Here is a 20,437-nt window from a genome sequence, read left to right on the forward strand (position 1 = left end):
TTCTAATAAAATTATGTTTAAATACGACAACCTACATATCTTTGTTATTATGATTAGAACATAAAAAAAAGTAATAAATGATAGAAATATTGCCACTTAATATTATATTGTCCATAATATAGATGTTATGTCATTTTTAAAATAATAATTTCTAGTTGAGAAATATTATTTCTACAGATCATTAAAATTAGGAATACAGTAATAACAATTTATAATAAGAATAATACATATTTGATTTGTAAATCTGTGACGACAGATTTTCATTTTGCAAATCTGTGACAACAGATTTTCATTTAACTTTGATGGTCTAATGAATAAGCCTTAGATGTAGTAAATACGAAAAAATGAAAGTCTACAACAACGTGAGAAAAACAAAGTCCACGGCGTGGATCAAACGCCGCGGCATACTTGCCGCCAAATGAACCTACGGTTCATATAGTGCAAATAACATTGTCTTAGACGCAATGCAGCTATTACGGGCACACAGGTCAAAACCGTTCGTTACTCACTAGATGCTGTCGACAGGTAGCCTGGAGTTAGCACTGGGGTTAACGCTTCTCGTTCACTCGTGGGACTTTGTATGCCACGATCTTTCGAATCCAACTAGGAAAACATATACGTAGTGGGGGAATGATATGCAAGTATTAGTGTCAAAGAAAAAAAAAAAAACAACAAAAACACCTACCTTATGATTATGATTAAAAATAAAATATAGCAATCCATAAATAATCAAAAACAAATAAATAAATAACAATTACCTATCACACCTTTAACTGTTATAGTTTATTGCAATTCTTGGAACTTTTCCAACCTGTGGATAAGTTACTATATACCGCCATATACAATAATTCTTTTTTGTATATTCCTTATTTCATTTATGTTCTCTTATTACATCTTTATTATTATTAGGAATTTGCATTTGAAGCAAATGTCAAATTCTCGTTAGAACTGGCATATATAAGCTTGGTACAATTCTGAGTCACGATTTTTAATATGCAATGCATACATACAACTCTCGCTTAATCCAATACAGAATTCAATATACAGTATTTTCTTTTTATTTTTTATGTCTTTGTCTCTCACAAGCCATATTTATAAACCAAACACATACAACAATTTGCAAACATTTCTCAAATTTCTCCCAATTACAAAAATGATAATTTATCACTATTCAAATATAAGAAAAGAATATTTAATTGTAAACAGTTTTGCAAACTGTCGGTAGGGAACATCAGTGAAATTATGAAAACCAATTATGTTTTATCAACATATAATTAAAAAATATTCCCAGAATTTATATATATATTCATATTTCATATATTAATGTATTTGATATACAATCTTACTTCTATGCAGATATTTCATACAGCAATTTTCAGCACTGTATGCTACCAATTTGAACTGCACTTACGAAAATATATTCTAAAAAAATAATACTTTTCAGATGTGGCATAAGGAGACAGCATAGACGCTTTGAAGACGTGCAAGTCTAGGCCCTTGATACTGATCAAAGGTGGTATATTGTATTCTGTATTGTGGTTTAAAATATAGGATGGAACACGGCAACCACCCTGTTAGCATGAGACCTACCTTGCCTGACAGTGCACTTCCAACGGCCTCATGGAGCGGGGCTAGCGTCCTGCTTTGATGCGGGCTCACACCCTTCATTCTGTCTGTTTATAAAAATAAAAAAATTCAGTGATGGACTTTATATACTGTATATATATATATATATATATATATACATAGAATTGTTTGAAAATTTACAATGACATATTTCATCCAATAATGAGTGGACACATCATCCTTAAATCATTTATTAGTTTAGATTACTGTATTTGGTAAAAAGTAAGCCAAAATAGATGCTATTACTAGGCAGCTTTGACTTAAGAATGTTACTTTGTTTCTAGTAGTTTGTCAGAGGGCTTGTCCAAGTCCATATCTATGGATTTTTTTTGGAAGGGTGGTGGTAGCTAGCCACCCTATTCACTCCCCTGGATCCGCCCATGGTGAATTCAAGAATCATCCAGATAATGCTTAAAAATGTCTGCAGCTTAAGTGAAGAATAATTGTCATTGATATGATTCTATTTGGAGGTATAAGCCAACTAATAATTATTATGGTATAGTACATGACAGACTTGTGGACAGAAATAATTAATTTAAATTTACATACAAATACGGATCATTATATTTCAACCCAAAAATATGAATTACAACATATATAAAGAAATTAAATGAAAAAAAAAACTCTTTTTCTTTCATTCAAATCAAACCTCTTCGATTAGCTATCTGTAAGGATTGGTTATAGCCATAGACACCACCAGAATTGTCACAGTTCATTTGTTCTTGTGGTTGGTAGAAGTTCTGTGATGTTGTTTCTGAAATTTGTACAGACATCGGTACGGGTGCCGAAACCATACGGTTAGCAGGCTGGGTTACCATGCCGATGGTATTGGTTTGAAGATTCCAACCACTAGCAGACGAAGCTGGTGGCTTAGGCCAGGTACTTGTGTCCATAGGGGGCAGCATTTTCTCTCTGGCTTGACCTGTAATTGTGTTTTCATGATTTCTGGGGGAGCTTACTGTGCTTGAAACATGGCTGCTACACTGATGCATTATGGGACTGAGAGGCTCCATTTTAGTATTTGTGTTGATCTAGAAAAGAAAGAAAAATAAAATTTGTATTTGATTTGATGTGTTGAAACTACTATTACACAAAAGTATTAGTTTATGTGACATGCTAAGCGAATTAGGAGCTATTTTGTGTGTTTTAACAAATATATTACATTTAATACTATATTTACACTAAGCATTTGCCAACTGTCTATGCTGGTTCCATTAGATACACTTAACCAAATAAATTAGGTTTTCAAAATGAATTTTCTTTTTTTTTGGCATCTTTTAATAGCTATGAATTTTAAAATTAATTTTAATTTGCTTTTTAGTTAGAATAATATCGTACAGTAGTTAGACATTTGGCAGAAACATTCATCACATATCTCTTCTACAGTATCACAAACTGCAAAGCATAAAATAGCCAAGACGCTGATTTGGGTTGCTAGTGCAAAAAATTAGAATTACTAACAAAAACAAAGAGTTTTGAAATAGCTGGTCACACATTACAATGTAAAAAAAATTACCATTTGGGATTCAGTCCCGAAAGGCGCCATAACCTGGATGGGGGTAGCAGTCCCTGGTTGAACAGACTGAAAGCTATAGTCAGCAGTAGTGGTAAAGGAATTTAACAAGTCAAAAAAATCAGCTGCAACTCCCATATCCTCTTCGAAGTTGCTATGCCCCATTTGACTGGTCTGGGGGATCAACATTGGGCTGTACTGCATTTGCGGCTCGTTGCCGGTGAATAGTTGCCGCGACGTATGTGCCGGGATGTCATCAAAGCTAACTGTACGTGGTTTGCTAGAGGATTGGACAATGATGGGATACGAGCTGCTTGTTGACATTATGCCACCATATTCGGAGCTGGATAAGTGTCCCTACAAATGAAAAATCGTGAAAAGTAATTTTAAATAGAATAAACATACAAAAATTTATCATTGAAAAACAGGCCCCTCTCTCCTATTAGTCAACCAAACAATCAAATATCCAAAGAAAATGATGAAAGGTGGTCTGTTGGTACATCTGACTTTGATCTACAGTTAACACAAAATGCATGTTGCAGCACATAATCAAATTTGCTACATCAACCAATTCATTAGCATAAAATCCTTGTTGCTTGGAATATCATACTGTATTGTATCTTTCTCAGAAATAAAATACAGAAAATAACATTTTAAAAATGAGGAAAGCTGGCCAACACCCAATAAAATAGATTACTGGTAAGACGCCTTGGAGACCTCCCGGATGTTGCTATCAAAAACAAACTATATAAGTACAATGTAATAATAAATGTAAAATAACAGAAATGCAACAATCCCCTCTCACTTATGTTATCATTAGCCTGACTACTGGTGTTCAAAACAATATCAAATTGACAGCTAAAAACCAACCAGTTAAAAGGTTCATAAACTTATTATTTTTTTAGCATACTGGGCTTGGGCAGAAGTATATACTTTATGTTGTAGTAATGGAATTTTTCTGCAAAATGGAATGTGTTAAGGGTTGGTAGTAGAATTTTTCTTTAATAAGGAATGTGTTAGTTTCATTTCAATTCATTTGACAGGCATGCCAAGTACAGAGTGAAGGTAGTTTTATCAAGGAGTTGGTAATTGGTACATGACAACAGTTGATATCACTTTGTCTGATAATGGAATATGTTTAGAGTAATTTTGACCTATATCCTGCAGTATACGCATTCTCCTATTGGAACCTATTTTTGCATGTCTTGTGTGTGTTTGTCAATGAATGAAAATCATCACATACAGCCATGTGGAATTTAATAGTAGCAAACTTAAATGGATTAGAATACATTGCTTAAACAAATAAAATACTTCATTAAATAAATATGTAACTGAGTTACAACATTTAATTAGATTTCCTTTAGTGGTTAAAAAGGTGCTAGAAACATGACTAATTATTGGATAAACTTATGTGTCTTAACGAGTCACTCATTAACCAGTCATACATGTTGTTAAATATTAACATATTTGACATGACTCTTATAACTGCTCAACTTAAATGGCTTAACAAGTCACTAATTAACCCGTCACTCACTTGATATAAGTTTACACAAAAGTTATACCACAGCAAATGTGACTCTTTAGTTGCTCAACTCACATGTCTCAATGAGTCACTCAATAACCCATCCATGTTGTTACAAATTCACATAGAACTTATACCACAGACAACGTGACTCATTAATTGCTTAATGTACATGTCTTACCGAGTCACTCATTAATGCATCATCCAGGTTGTTGCCAAGCGACATGGAACTTATGCCACCGTCCTTGGTTGGTGTCTTTGTCAGCAAGTCTATAAAATAACATAGAAATGAATACATAATAATAATATTGATTTAATCTGAAAAGGAAAGTACATACGGTAGGTTATATGGATTTAATACATAGTATTTTCTTTTATTAACTAATTAATTAAAATAATTCTGTATTCAATATAAGACAGACAGGACATCAAATTATAAACACACATAATAATAGACCTGGTATGGAGGAACATAAGTAATAAAAAAAGATATTTATCAATTTCAAATATAAATACTTTACTTTGTGCTCCTGTTATTATATATAATATCAAAGTCAATTCAAATAACTTAAAGCACAGGTGGGTAAAGTGCTGCCCGACAGTGACATTTTTGTGGCCCGCAAAAATGAATTAAAAACCCTGTGTGCGGTCCTCTACCATCATTGGCTAGAAAAGACTATGCTTTTTGCAGCCGGACACCGATCACCTGTAAAAAGTAATATTAAAACTGAGCACAAAGCGGTATAAAAGCAGTGCATGCAGGTTTTTAGAAGAACACTAAAAACATAAAAGTTTTGGTGTGGTCCTCGGTATTAAATAAAAAATTCACTAGGCCCTCTGACCAATTTTTATGCCCACCCTGGACTTGAAGAACAATTAACAATAATAAATTGAAATTCATAACTTAAAAAGAATATTTATACTTTCTTCCCACCCAAGAATAGTAACACCTTTCTTGATTATAATTTGTTAGGAGAGTGGCCAAGCGATAAGGCAGGAGTGTAGCAAGTGCACACATCTGCCTTGTGTGTACTTTTAACCCACTGCATCATTCAGATGAGTAGGGCTTTACCCCTGATGTTTTGCTGCATTTCAGCCCATGACATTGTGAAATGATGTGAACATCTCTAAGGCTGTTAAGCTCTGTAAGCATTATCAAATTTTCTTTGACAAAAAACAGTTGTATGCCCTTATATAGTCATGATGTGCCTATATATGGTATGATGTGATGTCATTATGGCCATATATAGGTATGTCACAAGTTTTTGTCGAATAAAATTTGAGTGTGGACAGGGCACACCCTTACGCAATTCAACACAGTAACGATGGAAAGTTATGTGTTATTCATTTTACCATTGCTTTTTTTACGCTTTTAAGGAAAAACAAATGTTTTTATTAGATCTAGCTAGCAGGTGCAGAGGAAATTACAATGCAGGTCCATATAATAGAGAGACGAAGAGTCTACATTTTACTGTTTTATTATCCTGTCTGTATGGAACAAAAAAAAAAAAAAACGAAGAAAAATAAAAATCAATATTGGAATTTTTGAATTGTTTGTATATATTTAAGTTGAAAATCAATTTAACATTAGAAAAAAATGTCTTTCTAGCCAATAACAGATGCAAATAATGCTAATTCCTATTATATCTGTAAATCCTAAATTGGCTTCATAGTTTCATAGTAAACCTCAGTACATCAGCAACTATGGTAAGTTAAGGACAAATAAATAATACCAATTGCATATTCTTTTGCATAACAATTGGCTGTTAATTTAAGGTTTTTTAGTAGTAAAATAACACTAAATTAATGTATTCGTTATGACCTTGTATAACAAATTTAAACCTTTTTAATAAGCTACTGAATATTTTCACAAAGATTTGGATTTTTTTTGTAGACGGTAAGCTAATTTTTCAATAAAATGCTAGACCTAATTTGGAGAAGTTGCAGCTTCTCAAATGGGAGGACTCTGTTGTCCTTAAAGATGATTATCAGTTTAACCAAGTCAGGTTTAATGGGTTGACCTAACGGTACTGTCCTAATTATTTTATCAAGATTGTGTTTAATCATTAGATGTTATTAAGGCAAAGACAGACAGCGTCGTATGACACAGCCCAACACGATTTATCGTCGGAGAGAGTTACTGGTTTAATTTGGAATAAAATAAAGTAAAATAAATAAAATAGTGACAAAATATGAATAATAATTAACATGAGAGTAGAATGCCAACTAAAGGTTATGAATAATATTAGTGACTCGCTTTTCGGGTTATAGTGACAAAACATACAGCTCTTCTTTAAACTGATTAAATCTGATTGATTTGCTGTTAAGAATAATGGTGTAGTAACTTAAAGAAGCATTAGAATCAATGTCGAAAATGGAGAATTAACCTAACCTAATTAGGAAAGGTTATTTTTCTTGCCAATTAACCTCTTCTAATTAAATTTGCACACATTGATATTCATTAACAAGCGAATGACATTCTCCCACAGATGCTTGTCATGTAACATTAAGTTAAAATTTATGTTGTCAACGAGACGAATGTTACAACATTAGTACTACGTTACTGTGACATTATTAATATTGTTAATAGTTACACATCCTCCATTTATTATCAGTCAAATCAATAACAACAATAATAACAATGACATGATAGGCATAATACTTGTCATAAAATTTTTTTTTTTTTGGGCAAATGTTCATTCCTTCATTGTGAAATGTTTTCTCGATAAAAACCACCAATATTTGAAATTAAATTAAATTTTATTCATGTATTTATATCTGAATAAATGATTTATAAAGTTATAAACTTGCGTACAATTAGCAACTCGGTTCAATGTAATAACGATACATTATATCATACTTCATAATTTCATAAATATAAATTATTATTACTATATTATAAATCAAATGAGACAGAAGCATATGTTGATTTTTATAATACATTATTAATAAAGGCAGTGTTTATGTAGGACATTATTTGAACTAGACGGACAATGGTATTGATATATCATTTTGGCAGGGAGAAACTAAACTTGGGTCTAATGTACATCAAGTTTTTTGTTTTTAAAGATACCCGGGTTAGGTTGCTCTACTTTTCCAATTCATAAGCATTGGTAATATGTTTTTATATCAAGTCATTGCATATGCAACTAACCTACTGATAAATCACAAGATACTTACTTACTTATCATTATTATTATTGAAATACATTTAATAGGACACCATCTGATCGCATGTGCATATCACACCCTTGTGCATGGTAAAGACTTTCGTGAACCTAATTTATTTTATCAACACATAACCTATGACAATGCTTACTGTTCCAATTTTGCAAGTGAAATCACATAAATCAAATTTACCACACATTCTATTGTAAGGCTCTTAAAAAAACATGAGGTTACAAGCAAATTATATGGTTCCCTGGGTGGATCTGGGTTGCTAATGCTCTTCTTTTGTAAATAAGAGAAAAATACAGAAGCATGCAATATTCCCACTAGGTTTGACTAGCAGTAGAGCTCTGTTTCAATTTATAGTTTGCAAGTAAAAAAATAATTATATTAACATCATGACACTTTAATCATTATGATGTTATATATCACCTTACCTGTTAATGATTCTAAGGTATCCATGAAAAAGTCCTCATCCAGGTCGGGTTCAAGAGTCATAAGACTCGGTTGAATTATATCTGATATGTGGGCCTTGCGAACTGTTGATGGAAAAAACCCACACAAAATCCTTAAGAAAAAATTAATCATGAAAAAAAAAAAATCTTAAAAATAAATATTTTTAAATATGATTGTGATTCTCAATGAAGATGATCCTGTTTTTTTCCTCCGTGGTTCAAATGATAATATTATATTGCAGCAGACACATTAAAATGTATAGCTATTGGGTGTTTTTGTCAAGACATGTTACCTCCATTTATCCCTATCCCCAACAACCAGGCATCCCCCCCCCCAACAACCAGGCATCCCCCCAACAACCAGGCATCTCCCACAACCAGGTATATACCCCTCAAACCAGGTGTTTAGTCACATGTTATATTAAAAATAACAGACAATGTACTTTATCGACACATTAATTATATCTAACAGTAGCTACTAATAGCAAAAGCAAAACCATTTCATCTAAACCTAAAAGAAACTAAAAATGTTAATTACTTATTAAGTCATGCATATTCCACATTACTCTTTCAAAGAAAATACAGTACTCATTTATCATTATATAACAATCTTGTACTGCACACTTAAGAAATCATTTTTAATATCATTCTGAAGAGACAATCCTACCAAACCTGCCAAAGTCACATATACAACTTAAAAGGATATGTCATATCACTTGCAATATCCTCTTAAGTGACAATATGTCAGAAGTCTTTAATCTTATCTTAACTTAAGGGTGTCACACTTGGGGAGGTACTTGCTGCTAACATGAATTAGAAGGGGGTAAACTGACTTATGATTTTAAATAGTTCCTTCAGTCTAGTATAAATTACTACTGATTCCCATCATTTCAGATAAAAAGGAGGAAACATTTTTTTATTCATTTGGTACATTTTTGGTAAAATCCCAACAATGATGACTAAGAATGTTATTGACACTCCTTTGAAGTGTGCCTAACATGACGATAACTTATGGTCTGTCTACACTATCAAATTCTATATGATAAATTAATGTGATATGCCTATATTTCTGTGTAATATGACATCCTCATGTCCATATATATGGGCACATCACAAAAATGTTACATAAAATTTGCTAAATGTAAACAAAGCCTCAAGAAATTCATGTTGAATGTAAACACTAGAGCACATATACAAGGCTGTGAGTGGCAGTTTACCCCTTACCTGTCAAAAGAAACACCTACTCAAAATTATGGGCAAAATAATACTAAACTAATGTTTCTTTTAGAAATGAAACCATTGTAGTGTTATGAAATGAAATCATTGTTATGTTATGAAATATCAAATGTAACCTTTTTTTAAAAGAAATATAAGGAATTGTTTACTGAATATAAAGTTTCTTACTTATTTCTTTAGCAGTCGGAGCTGCAAATTTCTTCTTTTTACTGATGAATAGCGTGTCGGAAAAGTCTTTGAGGGTGTCATCATTGGCAAGGTTCTTTGCCAACATGGGCGAGAGGGGCGGATGCGATTTGTCCAAGTCGATGGCATCTTCTTCCGGGTCGTCTTTCTTGACACTTGAACACTGGGAATATAATTGTTTCATAATTTACATTATTTATATTTATTATTATTCACATAAATTCTTTTATTGCTGCAAAAAAGCTTGCAGTGGCTGATTTGGCAGGCCTTTGCAATATGTACGTTATCAATTTTTGTTCATTTTACTATTACTATTATTATTACTAATAAAAATCCCTATACGAAACCTTGGAGGTTACTTGAGCCATGAGAAAAAAATCTTGATCAACAATTTCAACCTAAGGCCCTTAATTTCAGCTATCAAACTACAGTTCTAATCCCAGCTAATAATAGTTGGCCTAGTTTTGTTGCTAAATAATTAGATTGATTTCCATGTGAAATTTAGTTTAAGGGAAAAAAGGTCACAGATCCATAGTCTGTGAAGACATCTCTATGTGGACTAATAATTCTAAGCTCCCATTTACCTAGGGTTGTCTTTCTCCACATAGGAGTATAATTGGGTGCAACCTAGTAGGTTCAAAAACCATATGCTAATTACTGCTACCTTATTATGGTGTGTTTCATAAACGTCTGTTACAATGACCGGGGTAATAATACGGTAAGCGCATAGAGGCAATGACTTTATGCGCATCATAAATCTACCACGTTGCAGATCCAGAGATGTCCGAAAGAGGGACGATCGACAGACAACACTACCCTAGGGGGGTCAGGGGCATGCCACGGGAAATATTTGTATTCCAGATGCCCGGAAATAACCTAGCCCCCTAAATCTACCCCTGACCATTATCATCGATACCAACCTTGATCACATCTTTATGGTACAGTCTCCAGTTCTTGTAATGCTGGATATGCATTCCAAGGTTTGAAGGGTGCGGAAGATTTGCATTACCTCCTTGTATAATATCAGCCTGTAATAAAACATCATTATAAGTGCATAAGACATATCTGGCAAAGGCCATTAAATAATCAGGTTTGCTGGGACAAACAACCCTCGGCCGCTTCTGTTTTTGTGCCAAGAATATTAATTTCATGTCAAGGTTTGGGAGAGGCTCCTGGCAATTAAATCTAACTTTACCAGGGGATGAATAATTAATTTAAGATAAAAAAAAAAAAATAATCACTGTAGATTATAAGCTATCAAAATTTCACTTTTCCTTATTTTTACACTTCTTTTATTTAATTTTTGACTGATGCACTTCACTAATATACTTGTGTTTATTTTTATTTTTTCATATATTTTGTTTTTTTCATGTATATATTTGCCTATTTTTTATATATTTTTATTTTCTTTAGTCACTTCGATATACATACTTAGGTTTATAGTATCTATCTTCTATTTTTAAATTCTCTTTTAAAACTAATTTTTGTTTAGAGTAAATAAATACCTGTAGTAATGTTATTATAATTTTTATCCTTACCTGTAAACGAGCCCTTTCATCTGGTTCAGGTGCAGTAAACTGGCATATAACTGGTCGTTTTTTCTTTATATCTGAATTTTAAACCGTACAACAAAAACGTAAACAAGTATTGAAATATGGTCTCAGTTGAGTAGCATGGAGATTTTCACTGGTCCTCTGTGGACATGCAACAGTTTGAAAGAGTGTGTACTGTACGCTTTTAAAAAAGTACAAAAATTACGATTCGGAAATGTTAACCTACGTTTCTATACCTAGCAGTTGCCATGGCAGCCAAAGTTTACAGTTAACCTACAGCATAAATTCACTAATAAATGGTAATTTTATCAATTGTATATACACAGCATCATCTTACATCCCTGAATAACGATGTGTGGAAAAGTATTGTGTACATAAAAAGAACTTCAAAACACAAGGAAAATGCACTCTAGTTCAACAAATTTGAATAAACTGTAAATAACGACTCACATTGTATGTGCCAAGCCCTCCAGATGGCATGATTCATACGCACTTTATCCCTCCAATGTAACTTAGCTTCTTTAAACGGCTTTGGTTTTGGAGAAACAAATTTGCCGCTGTAAACAAGAAAAAAATGTTCATTTTATTTGTATTTTATTTCAAACCATCATCTCAAAAACAATTTACAATAACAGAAACAGCATGGAACAAGCACAATATAACATGAGACAGGAAAACCCAAAAGCTGAACTAAATTACTGCCGCCAAAAAACAAACAAATGCATTTTTTCTTAACTCATTTCGCTACACAAGACTAGACCTTTAAAACTAGACATGTGCCAGGGCTGTTCTTTATTAAAAGCAAATTTAATTGTCTACATTAAGTAAAGAAAATTTGATGCAATTTAATATGTTTGTTAATCTGTAGAGAAAACATATTCTTGTATAAATTCTCAACAGAATGCTAATTAAACTTACTTAAAACATTTTAAATTTAGATATTGTTGATTGAAACATCAGATTTGGTCATATTGCATCATAGAATCCACATGATGCAATATGACCAAAACTGATCATATTGCATCATAGAATCCACATGATGAGAACTTAAGTCAGGCCTGGAAAAAATATTTTTGTGCCTCTGACCATGAAAATGATCTGTTTTTTTCCCCCTAAAATGTGGCAAAGACAAGCCAAACCAGACACTCGTCTCAAATCGTGTTTCAGAGAAAATGGCATGCTAGAAAGTCAAATTGCACTAAACTAACCTTTTTTATATCTATACATCATTCTATGCAGTTATTTTCCTAATTTTCAATGTTAAAACAATATGATGATAGTTTCTGCATGAGAAATGCCTGAAATCATAAACTTTGAAGGCTGATTTCTCATATATTGTTCTTTATAAACATCTGTATGTTCAAACGCTTGTAAGTTGTAACTTCATAAGGAAATGTCCGATTTGAATGATTTTTTTACCATTTTATAGCTATTATTTTACTCTTCAACACTGTATTAATAAATCAAAACGGATTTTTGCGACGAGTGATTGGTTTGGCTTGTCTTTGCCACAAATGCATCCGGGGTGATGGTCAATGCCTCTGACTGCACATAACAAACAAGCAAAAAATATGCTGTCAGTCTATCGATCGGTAATGTACAAAGGTCGCATTGCAGTTAATTTTTTTTAGTTGTGAGAAAAATAACTAGGGACTTTACTGGATAATCAAGGATATATATAAGATATACCACAAAAACCAACAACCTGTTTACTATAATAAAAAAAAAAAAAAATTATAGTACAATTGTTTGTTTATATGCATTGAACTTAGACTATAGACAGCATTCTCTATTGACATACAATACAAACACATTGTTGTATGTTGTATGCATTATACTTCAACATGCAGTACACAAGTGTATGTACAGTACTTAGTCAACATCAAAAAGATATAATTTGAAAATGTTTTGAAAATCACTCTGGAGATGATTATCATTAATTAAAAGTGCTTCATACAATAACTGCCCTATGCACTCTAATTTAAAAAACCTTTCAAATTCAGATTAATTTTCATACAAAATTACAATTTTTCTTTATGAAAAAAAATTATTGTTTAATATTGTTATGATATGATAGAAAAATGTGTCATGGTCAAAAAAGGTGATAATAGTCTTGTGCTTGATCTCAGAAGCTCAACCTCTGCAGCAGTCTCAGGGAATAATATCATCGACAGCTGCATGTCAATCTGAGAAAATATGACTGTCAAGTTTATCAACACTCATCTGGAAGGCCTAACTAACTACACGTCTCAGTGTTTGTATGCTAGATTCTTCAACCACATTTAGGCATCTATTCTTTATAGAATACAGATGGCGAGCTATGTAATGGAAGTCAGCCCACAGCCCCTGTGGCATGCATTTTATATGATCGCTACTTTACTTAGTTACAGTACTTCCTGAGGTCTTGATAAGCCTGGATTTTACTATTGTTACTAAGAAAAATTTGCATTTTCTACTGCATAATTTTGCAGGCATAAATTACTAGGTATATACAAGAGGTAGCAAGAATATTATAGTAGTATGAAGATGAATCTGTTTTTTTCTTCCATTCTTCATACTGTACATATAATATTCTGATGCTGTTTGATCTGATTGTTTTGTTGTGTATGGTGGTGATATGATTAGCTTCACCAAGGTCTAAGACTTGGATTCTCCTTTTTCGTTGAGGTTCCATTTGCGTATTAATGCAGTAAAACTGAATAAAATAAAATCATACTATACTATATAACTTTGGTTTTCTTACTTTGTCATGATTAAACTCAACACATCAAAGCCCCGGCATTCACTGCAATGGCAACTAACACACATGACTGCAATGAAATTACACATTCATGCAACTGACACGTACAGTAGTTCTAAACAGTGATCAGCTCAGACTGGAAAGACAACCTGTGGACTAGCATTTTGTTGGGTAGGGGTGCAAAAATTCAGCAACCAGTGGACGGAGGGATTGCACATGCCCCCCAGAGGCACTTTTTACCCCTTTATACAGACGACCAACGTTGGGTGATATAGTCTATAGGTATTCAGGGATGTACTCTGGTTATGGTGGGTTGAGCCATCCAGCCTTGAAGTTTTCCACCTTGTCTGAAGCTATACCAGGGTTTAAGCTGGCCAAAACAATATTTAGCAATTGGGCTAATTCAGTATGAAAATAATTAGCCACATAGAAAAGAAAATAATTAGCCACATAGAAATTTGATTAGCCAAAACAAAAGAATATAAAGAATTACCGCTTTAATTCCATTAGCTTTTTGGCTAATTTGGAATGAAAATATTTTGCCAAATTCAGCTTTTATTAGGATTTGGCTAATGACAGCTTAAACACTGCTACAACCACCCTTACAATGTCATCACCCACCCTGTGCTTTCTACAGCTACAACCCTAATATTCTACATAGTACCAACAGGGAAATATATACATAATTAATTTTTAAACAATCTTATTTCTTCTCACTTGAGATTATGCAGTAGTACCACTGCTAGGTTATACACATGACATTTGACACTTTATCAAGAGGAATATTTTCATGGTCGAAGAGACAACAAATTTGCTGGGAAAGTACCTACAGAGTACATAGGCAGAGTGCATGTCTGGTACTAATACAGAGCCTAGCAATTATACCCATTGTATTCTTAAATTATGATATTGATTGACCTCTGGGTCACTCCTGGCATAATCAGAATTAATAACATAATGACTACATTGTGTTCAGCAGATATTGTAATAATCTATTTACGGGTTAATAGGAAAATCTGTAACAAACTACGAGAAATATTGAGCAGCTACTGTATGGTGTGTATATATTGTACTATTCGTTCACCTTCAAAGTATAAATTATTAAACAAAATAAAAAATAAATAAATAAATAAAAAACTAATAAATAATAAATAATAATTAAAAATAATAAATTCAGAATGCTTTCATAACATGCATTAGGATGAATTTATTTAGGATTTAGGACAAGTAACAAAATTATTCTAGCCTTTGTCAGCACCATGTACTAAAGGTTGAAATATTAGTGTGAAACAAAATGCATTACTTTATGCCCCATTCAGAATAGCATCGCATTGAGATTGGTTGTAGCAACTGCGACACCCAATCGCAGAGTAAAATCGTGTGTGAAAGCAAACCAATAGTAGCCGAAAAGGAATCAATATCGCAAATGTTACCGTTGTGATTGGGTGCTACAATCTTTATTACCGTACAAGCGCGAATATGCGCCCGGACACTTAAAATCATAGAAAATGTAGTAGGAATCCTAGTACAGCACTGTAGTGAGTATAATTACAAACACTAGGCCTTCAAACCAGTCCTACGCTAGGCTAATTAACTGGGCTAGCATGGGCCCAAGCTAGACAGGCGGCGTCTGATTTTCGCTGCAGCTCGCGATCTGAACTTTTTGGGAGTAGGTTAATGACCGGTGTATAGGCCGCACCCCAAACTTCGGGGGGAAAAATCGCATATAAAATTTGAGGCTTATACACCGGAATATACAGTAGCAAGTACCGTATTCTATGCACTTTAAATTACCCCCAGTAGCTAGATGAAACACCAGAACATTATCTCAGCTTTCCCTACTTTCAATAAATACAATTTCTGGGAACATGGATTAAAGAATGAATATTTTAATTAGAAAATGGGATTATTAATAAACGATTCCTCATTGATATTAATATACCTGTACATGCCAGCAGACCTTAATAATATAAAGAGCTGTTTAGTACTAGTAGGGTAATCAACCCTGGGTTGAATTATTCTAAACGCCCTCTAAAGAAACCTACGAGAAGCATGTAGCAATCATAAAAACAATGTTTCTTATAGACAGTATTTTGTGCATGCGCTACTTTCAAGTCTGTGTCAGCTCATGGTCAACCTGATATCAGCTGCTCTGTACATTATTGAGATAAGACCTAGTTTTCAGCCTTGTACGGGCTTGTATTTGATTGAAAAACAAGGCCGGGAAGGGCTGAAAACTAGGTCCTATCGCAATAATGTACAGAGAAGTTGATATCAAGCTGACCATGGGCTAACACAGACTTGAAAGTAGCGTATGCGCAAAATATGGTCTATGTGATGAGAGTTATGATTAATTCATGAAATTTTACCAAACTTACCTACGAAAACAAAATTTGCGGCCTGGGCCCCTAAATATTTTCCCAAAAAATGTATTATTCTATTGTATTCTAAAATTTACCGCATGTCTGAGAATGTCATTTCTGGCCATCTAGAGGTGCCACAATCATAAATATTCTTACCGAAACTACATCTTTGAAAGTCCCCTCCCCACTTCAAATTTCTGGATCAACCACTGTAGACCTCCCGGAAATGAGTTTCTTCCAACTTGGGACCTCTGACAAAACCACAATATTATACACCTACTCGGCATATTTGAACCCCTTACTAAATCAAAATTTGTGCTTTTCTCCAATATTTTGACTTACCGTATCATAACCTCTTCTGAAATCATGCATAATCCTCAATGTTTAATTCTTTAAAAATAATTTCTAAATATTTATTGCAGTCAATGATTTATATTATCAGTTTATTAAACAAATTCTCATTCAGCCAATAAAAATTGAAGTCATTAATAACATTTCAGACATAGTTCTGATAATGCCTGTCAAAACCTCTCCAAATTACAGTTGATGTGTCTGTCAACCCACTATTGATTGACATGTGACAGTTTTTAATATATATAATTCAAATGATAGGATTATGTGAATTATCAGTGAGTTGATAAATAAATGTATCTTGCTTGAATGACAGGTATGTATACCTGTAGAAAGGTATGTATACCTGTAGAGATGCATTCAGTATGTCTGTGATCAACCATTATCATATAAATGACACTGTCTACCTGATAAATAGCTAGCTACCTAAGGTTGTTACTGTACCAATATAACACAATACTGATTAGATTAAAAACCTAATGATGATGGTGTGTCAGTTATTGTAGATAGTACAAAGTACAATCTTTTTACAGATGATTCACCGCCAATATGAGACCATTTTTTAAAAATTTTTATTTGTTTAATTTTAAATCTCATCTAACAGCGGGTAACCCATCATCACTTACAAAATGGATTACGGATATAAATATATAAATGTAACAAATAAAAAAAAAAGAAATATAATATAAACACATTATTAACTACAGGCTAGAAAATAAATAAATAAGAAAAAATAAATAAAAAAAATAAAATAAAATAATATAATAAAATATCAACATCAATGAAAGCATATCAATAAAAAAGGCTCAAATAAATAAAAAACTTATGAAAGTAACAATTTCCAATCTAACAAACAAAACAAACAACAAAGCTAACAAAGCTAATCCTCCAATTAGAGACCAAACCCTGCAAACCAGCCACCACAAACTTGCAAGTCATCATAAAGGTAGTCTTGATTTGAAGGGCGGATTATTTTTATAATTGAATTATACTATATTTCATAACAAAAACAGCCATTTTGATGTCATAATGTATTAAACTAATAATCTAATTCAAATTATAAATTTTATCATGCTGTTGACTATAAATCTTCCTTGATTCAGCGATTTCTTGATGCTCTATAAATAGCCGACTGCCGAATGACAATTTCAATGTTCCTGTCAGTTATTATCGTATCTCGATGGACTTTCTAAGATGACCACATCACTATATCATTAGATGTCATGTGTTACTTTTTGACTTCTGCAAATTCACTGGAATACCCCCTTCCTAATTCAATCAGTAAAACTCAATAATAACGCCTTCTAAAACTGACCTCTTCAATTGAAATTGCCAGCTATCAAAAATTTAATTAAACATTGTTAATTCCATCGTGATCAACATTTATTAAGAGCTAATATTACAAATAACCTTGAAAAATACATTCAATATTCATATTGCTTTATACTTCTATAAAATAAACAAGTCATTAACTTCTAAATGAAAATTATAAGAAATTATAATAGTTTCCTTGCGAATGATTAGATTAATACATAGGTTAGGTTTATACTAAAATTATTGTTTGTAAATACACACATACAATGGCTAGCCATATAATATTAAGGATATTAAAGTGAAGTCAACAATTAAGCCAAAATTATTTTTACTTTCAGCTTGAAAGTGGTGAAATATTCCTGATCATTATTCAATAAAATCATTGGATCCAACAATAAATAAATATTAGGCCAAATAAAAAAAAATACTAGTTTCTCGTCTCCTCAAGCATCAATTTTCTCTGCCTAACCAATTTTTGCTTCATTTCCTTTATTTTACGAAGTGTATGAAAATCAGGCTAACTCACATTCAGTAAAATTCTTCTCGATAGTTCGTGGTTGAGTATACTTATGGTATGAATCATGTCTAGTGCTTCTTTTATTTGCTTTCAATGTGTCTGCTTAGTAATAGCATGTAAAAGTGAGAAAGTAGTAGCTGTTTCCCATCGACCATCTTGGATTTGCCATCTTGGAGTAAAAAAAGGGGGCCCTCATTCTCTTTTTTTCAAAATATAAGGACAAGAAACTACTTTTTCTTTTACTTGGCCTTATAGTGGTTCTTTGTATCATAAAAAAGAACCACTAATATCTATTTCACCTGATTTTTTTTAAAGAGCTATTCGATTTTTTAAAATTTCATTTCCTTTTTTTAATTTAGTGGTTTTCAAAATTTTACTACACACAGTAGTATTAAGGCATGACTTTTTGTATTCCTTGTTTCGCATACTTATTTTTTTAAAGATTATCGGAGGAGGGCGGAATAAAAATAAAATTAAAATTTTGTTTTCTTGATTAGCAAATACTGTAGTTTTGCCAAAGTCATCCAGACGAAGGAAGAAATAAAAATAAAATTTAATTTTGGTGAATGTAAAATAGGATGGTAAAATGCTTCAAATTTATATAATTAGGAAGAAAGATACATCTTATCTTTGGAGATTTCCTGGTAGCGGAGGGCGTGATAAAAATAAAGATAAAATTTCCACTTTTTTGTGGTGGCAGGTACACTAATTGGTCAAAAATAAAAATTCATTTATATTCGAATTCATCAATATTTGCAGTCGGTGGGTTCGCTAAACAAGGTATAAAAAAGTCTCGCCTCTAAAGTTGAATTAATCACCAATTTTCTAAAATTTGAGTTTATAAATTTTTATCTGGATAATGATAAAAAAACACTTCAAGTGACTGGATGTGTTTTCTAACACTTTTCTCTGTAAAATTATGGGAAACCATTTCTTAAATACACTAATTTCAAGTTAATTTTTATGTTTACTTCAAAATGAGCAAGTTAATTTCTAAAATGATTTTTATGATTTTTTTTTGGTATTTTTTATAGGAACAATACATTTTTACCTACAGTTTATCACACAGTTAGTTGATCCCTTAATAAATAGTAACATCACTGTATTGGAAAACATACCATAATTTAATGAAAACTCAAGGTGTAAATTTGGGTTTTTTTGAAAGGAATTGAAAACAACTTTCAAACTAATCCAATGTAAATTTATGTATGTACCGTAGTTTTTTTCATACAGAAAATTACACAATCCATTAGACAATTGACAGATTGCCTCAAGGAGCTTCAAAAAAGAACTACTGTAATAATCATGAAACAGAAACTATGTAAACAAGTTTATTTATTATTTCAAAATTCATATCTCATTCTCAGACAGCACAGTAAAAATAGGTCTACCATCACATGTCCCGAGACAACCAACAGGGATTACACAACTAATTTTTGGCAATTTTTTTCAATAAAAAAAATAAAATGCCAACATGAGATAATCACTGTAAAACTACATCTATCTGTATGTTTTGGGACCATCTGCAATGGCTTCAGAGAAGGTACAAAATGTTATGGCAAGCAATATATTAATAGCACTTGCACAATTCATATTGAATATAAATTTTCCCTTATATTTTGTTTTGAATTTTCAAAAATTTGAGTACAGTAGGGCAGACAGTCAGGCTGGACTCAAAACAGAATCTAACCCTGACTGTAATGAGATGCTCAATGGTTAAAAAATTTGTTTTAAAATACTAAATTTAACATAGCTAACTACATACCTTTAATTTAAGAGTATATTCAATGCACTTTCACATTCTTTTAGAGTAGGCCTACTGTACACCTACATTGTGAACACCTAGTCAAATAATTCCGAATTGTTCTCTCTTAAAACATACTGTGTCTACTTG

The 20,437-nt window shown here is 32.4% G+C and overlaps 1 protein-coding gene across 1 annotated transcript in view; it reads right to left on the reverse strand.

Annotated features, from left to right (window-relative positions):
• The window catches only part of LOC117120007 (carbohydrate-responsive element-binding protein-like), a 39,759-nt gene that overhangs the window by 6,830 nt on the left and 12,492 nt on the right, over positions 1-20,437 (reverse strand). Inside the window, exons 2-11 of the mRNA XM_033264993.1 lie at positions 11,709-11,815; positions 11,244-11,314; positions 10,626-10,733; positions 9,688-9,868; positions 8,266-8,367; positions 4,843-4,931; positions 3,143-3,496; positions 2,276-2,657; positions 1,591-1,673; positions 510-603 (exon numbers count right to left, since the gene is read on the reverse strand). Of these exons, the coding sequence (XP_033120884.1) occupies positions 510-603; positions 1,591-1,673; positions 2,276-2,657; positions 3,143-3,496; positions 4,843-4,931; positions 8,266-8,367; positions 9,688-9,868; positions 10,626-10,733; positions 11,244-11,314; positions 11,709-11,815 (1,571 nt within the window). The remainder of the gene's footprint in view (positions 1-509; positions 604-1,590; positions 1,674-2,275; positions 2,658-3,142; positions 3,497-4,842; positions 4,932-8,265; positions 8,368-9,687; positions 9,869-10,625; positions 10,734-11,243; positions 11,315-11,708; positions 11,816-20,437) is intronic.

Source organism: Anneissia japonica, unplaced genomic scaffold (assembly GCF_011630105.1).
Source record: "Anneissia japonica isolate Jap-2015-1 unplaced genomic scaffold, ASM1163010v1 scaffold9290_len831353_cov190, whole genome shotgun sequence".
Classification (NCBI taxonomy): Eukaryota; Metazoa; Echinodermata; class Crinoidea; order Comatulida; family Comatulidae; genus Anneissia; species Anneissia japonica.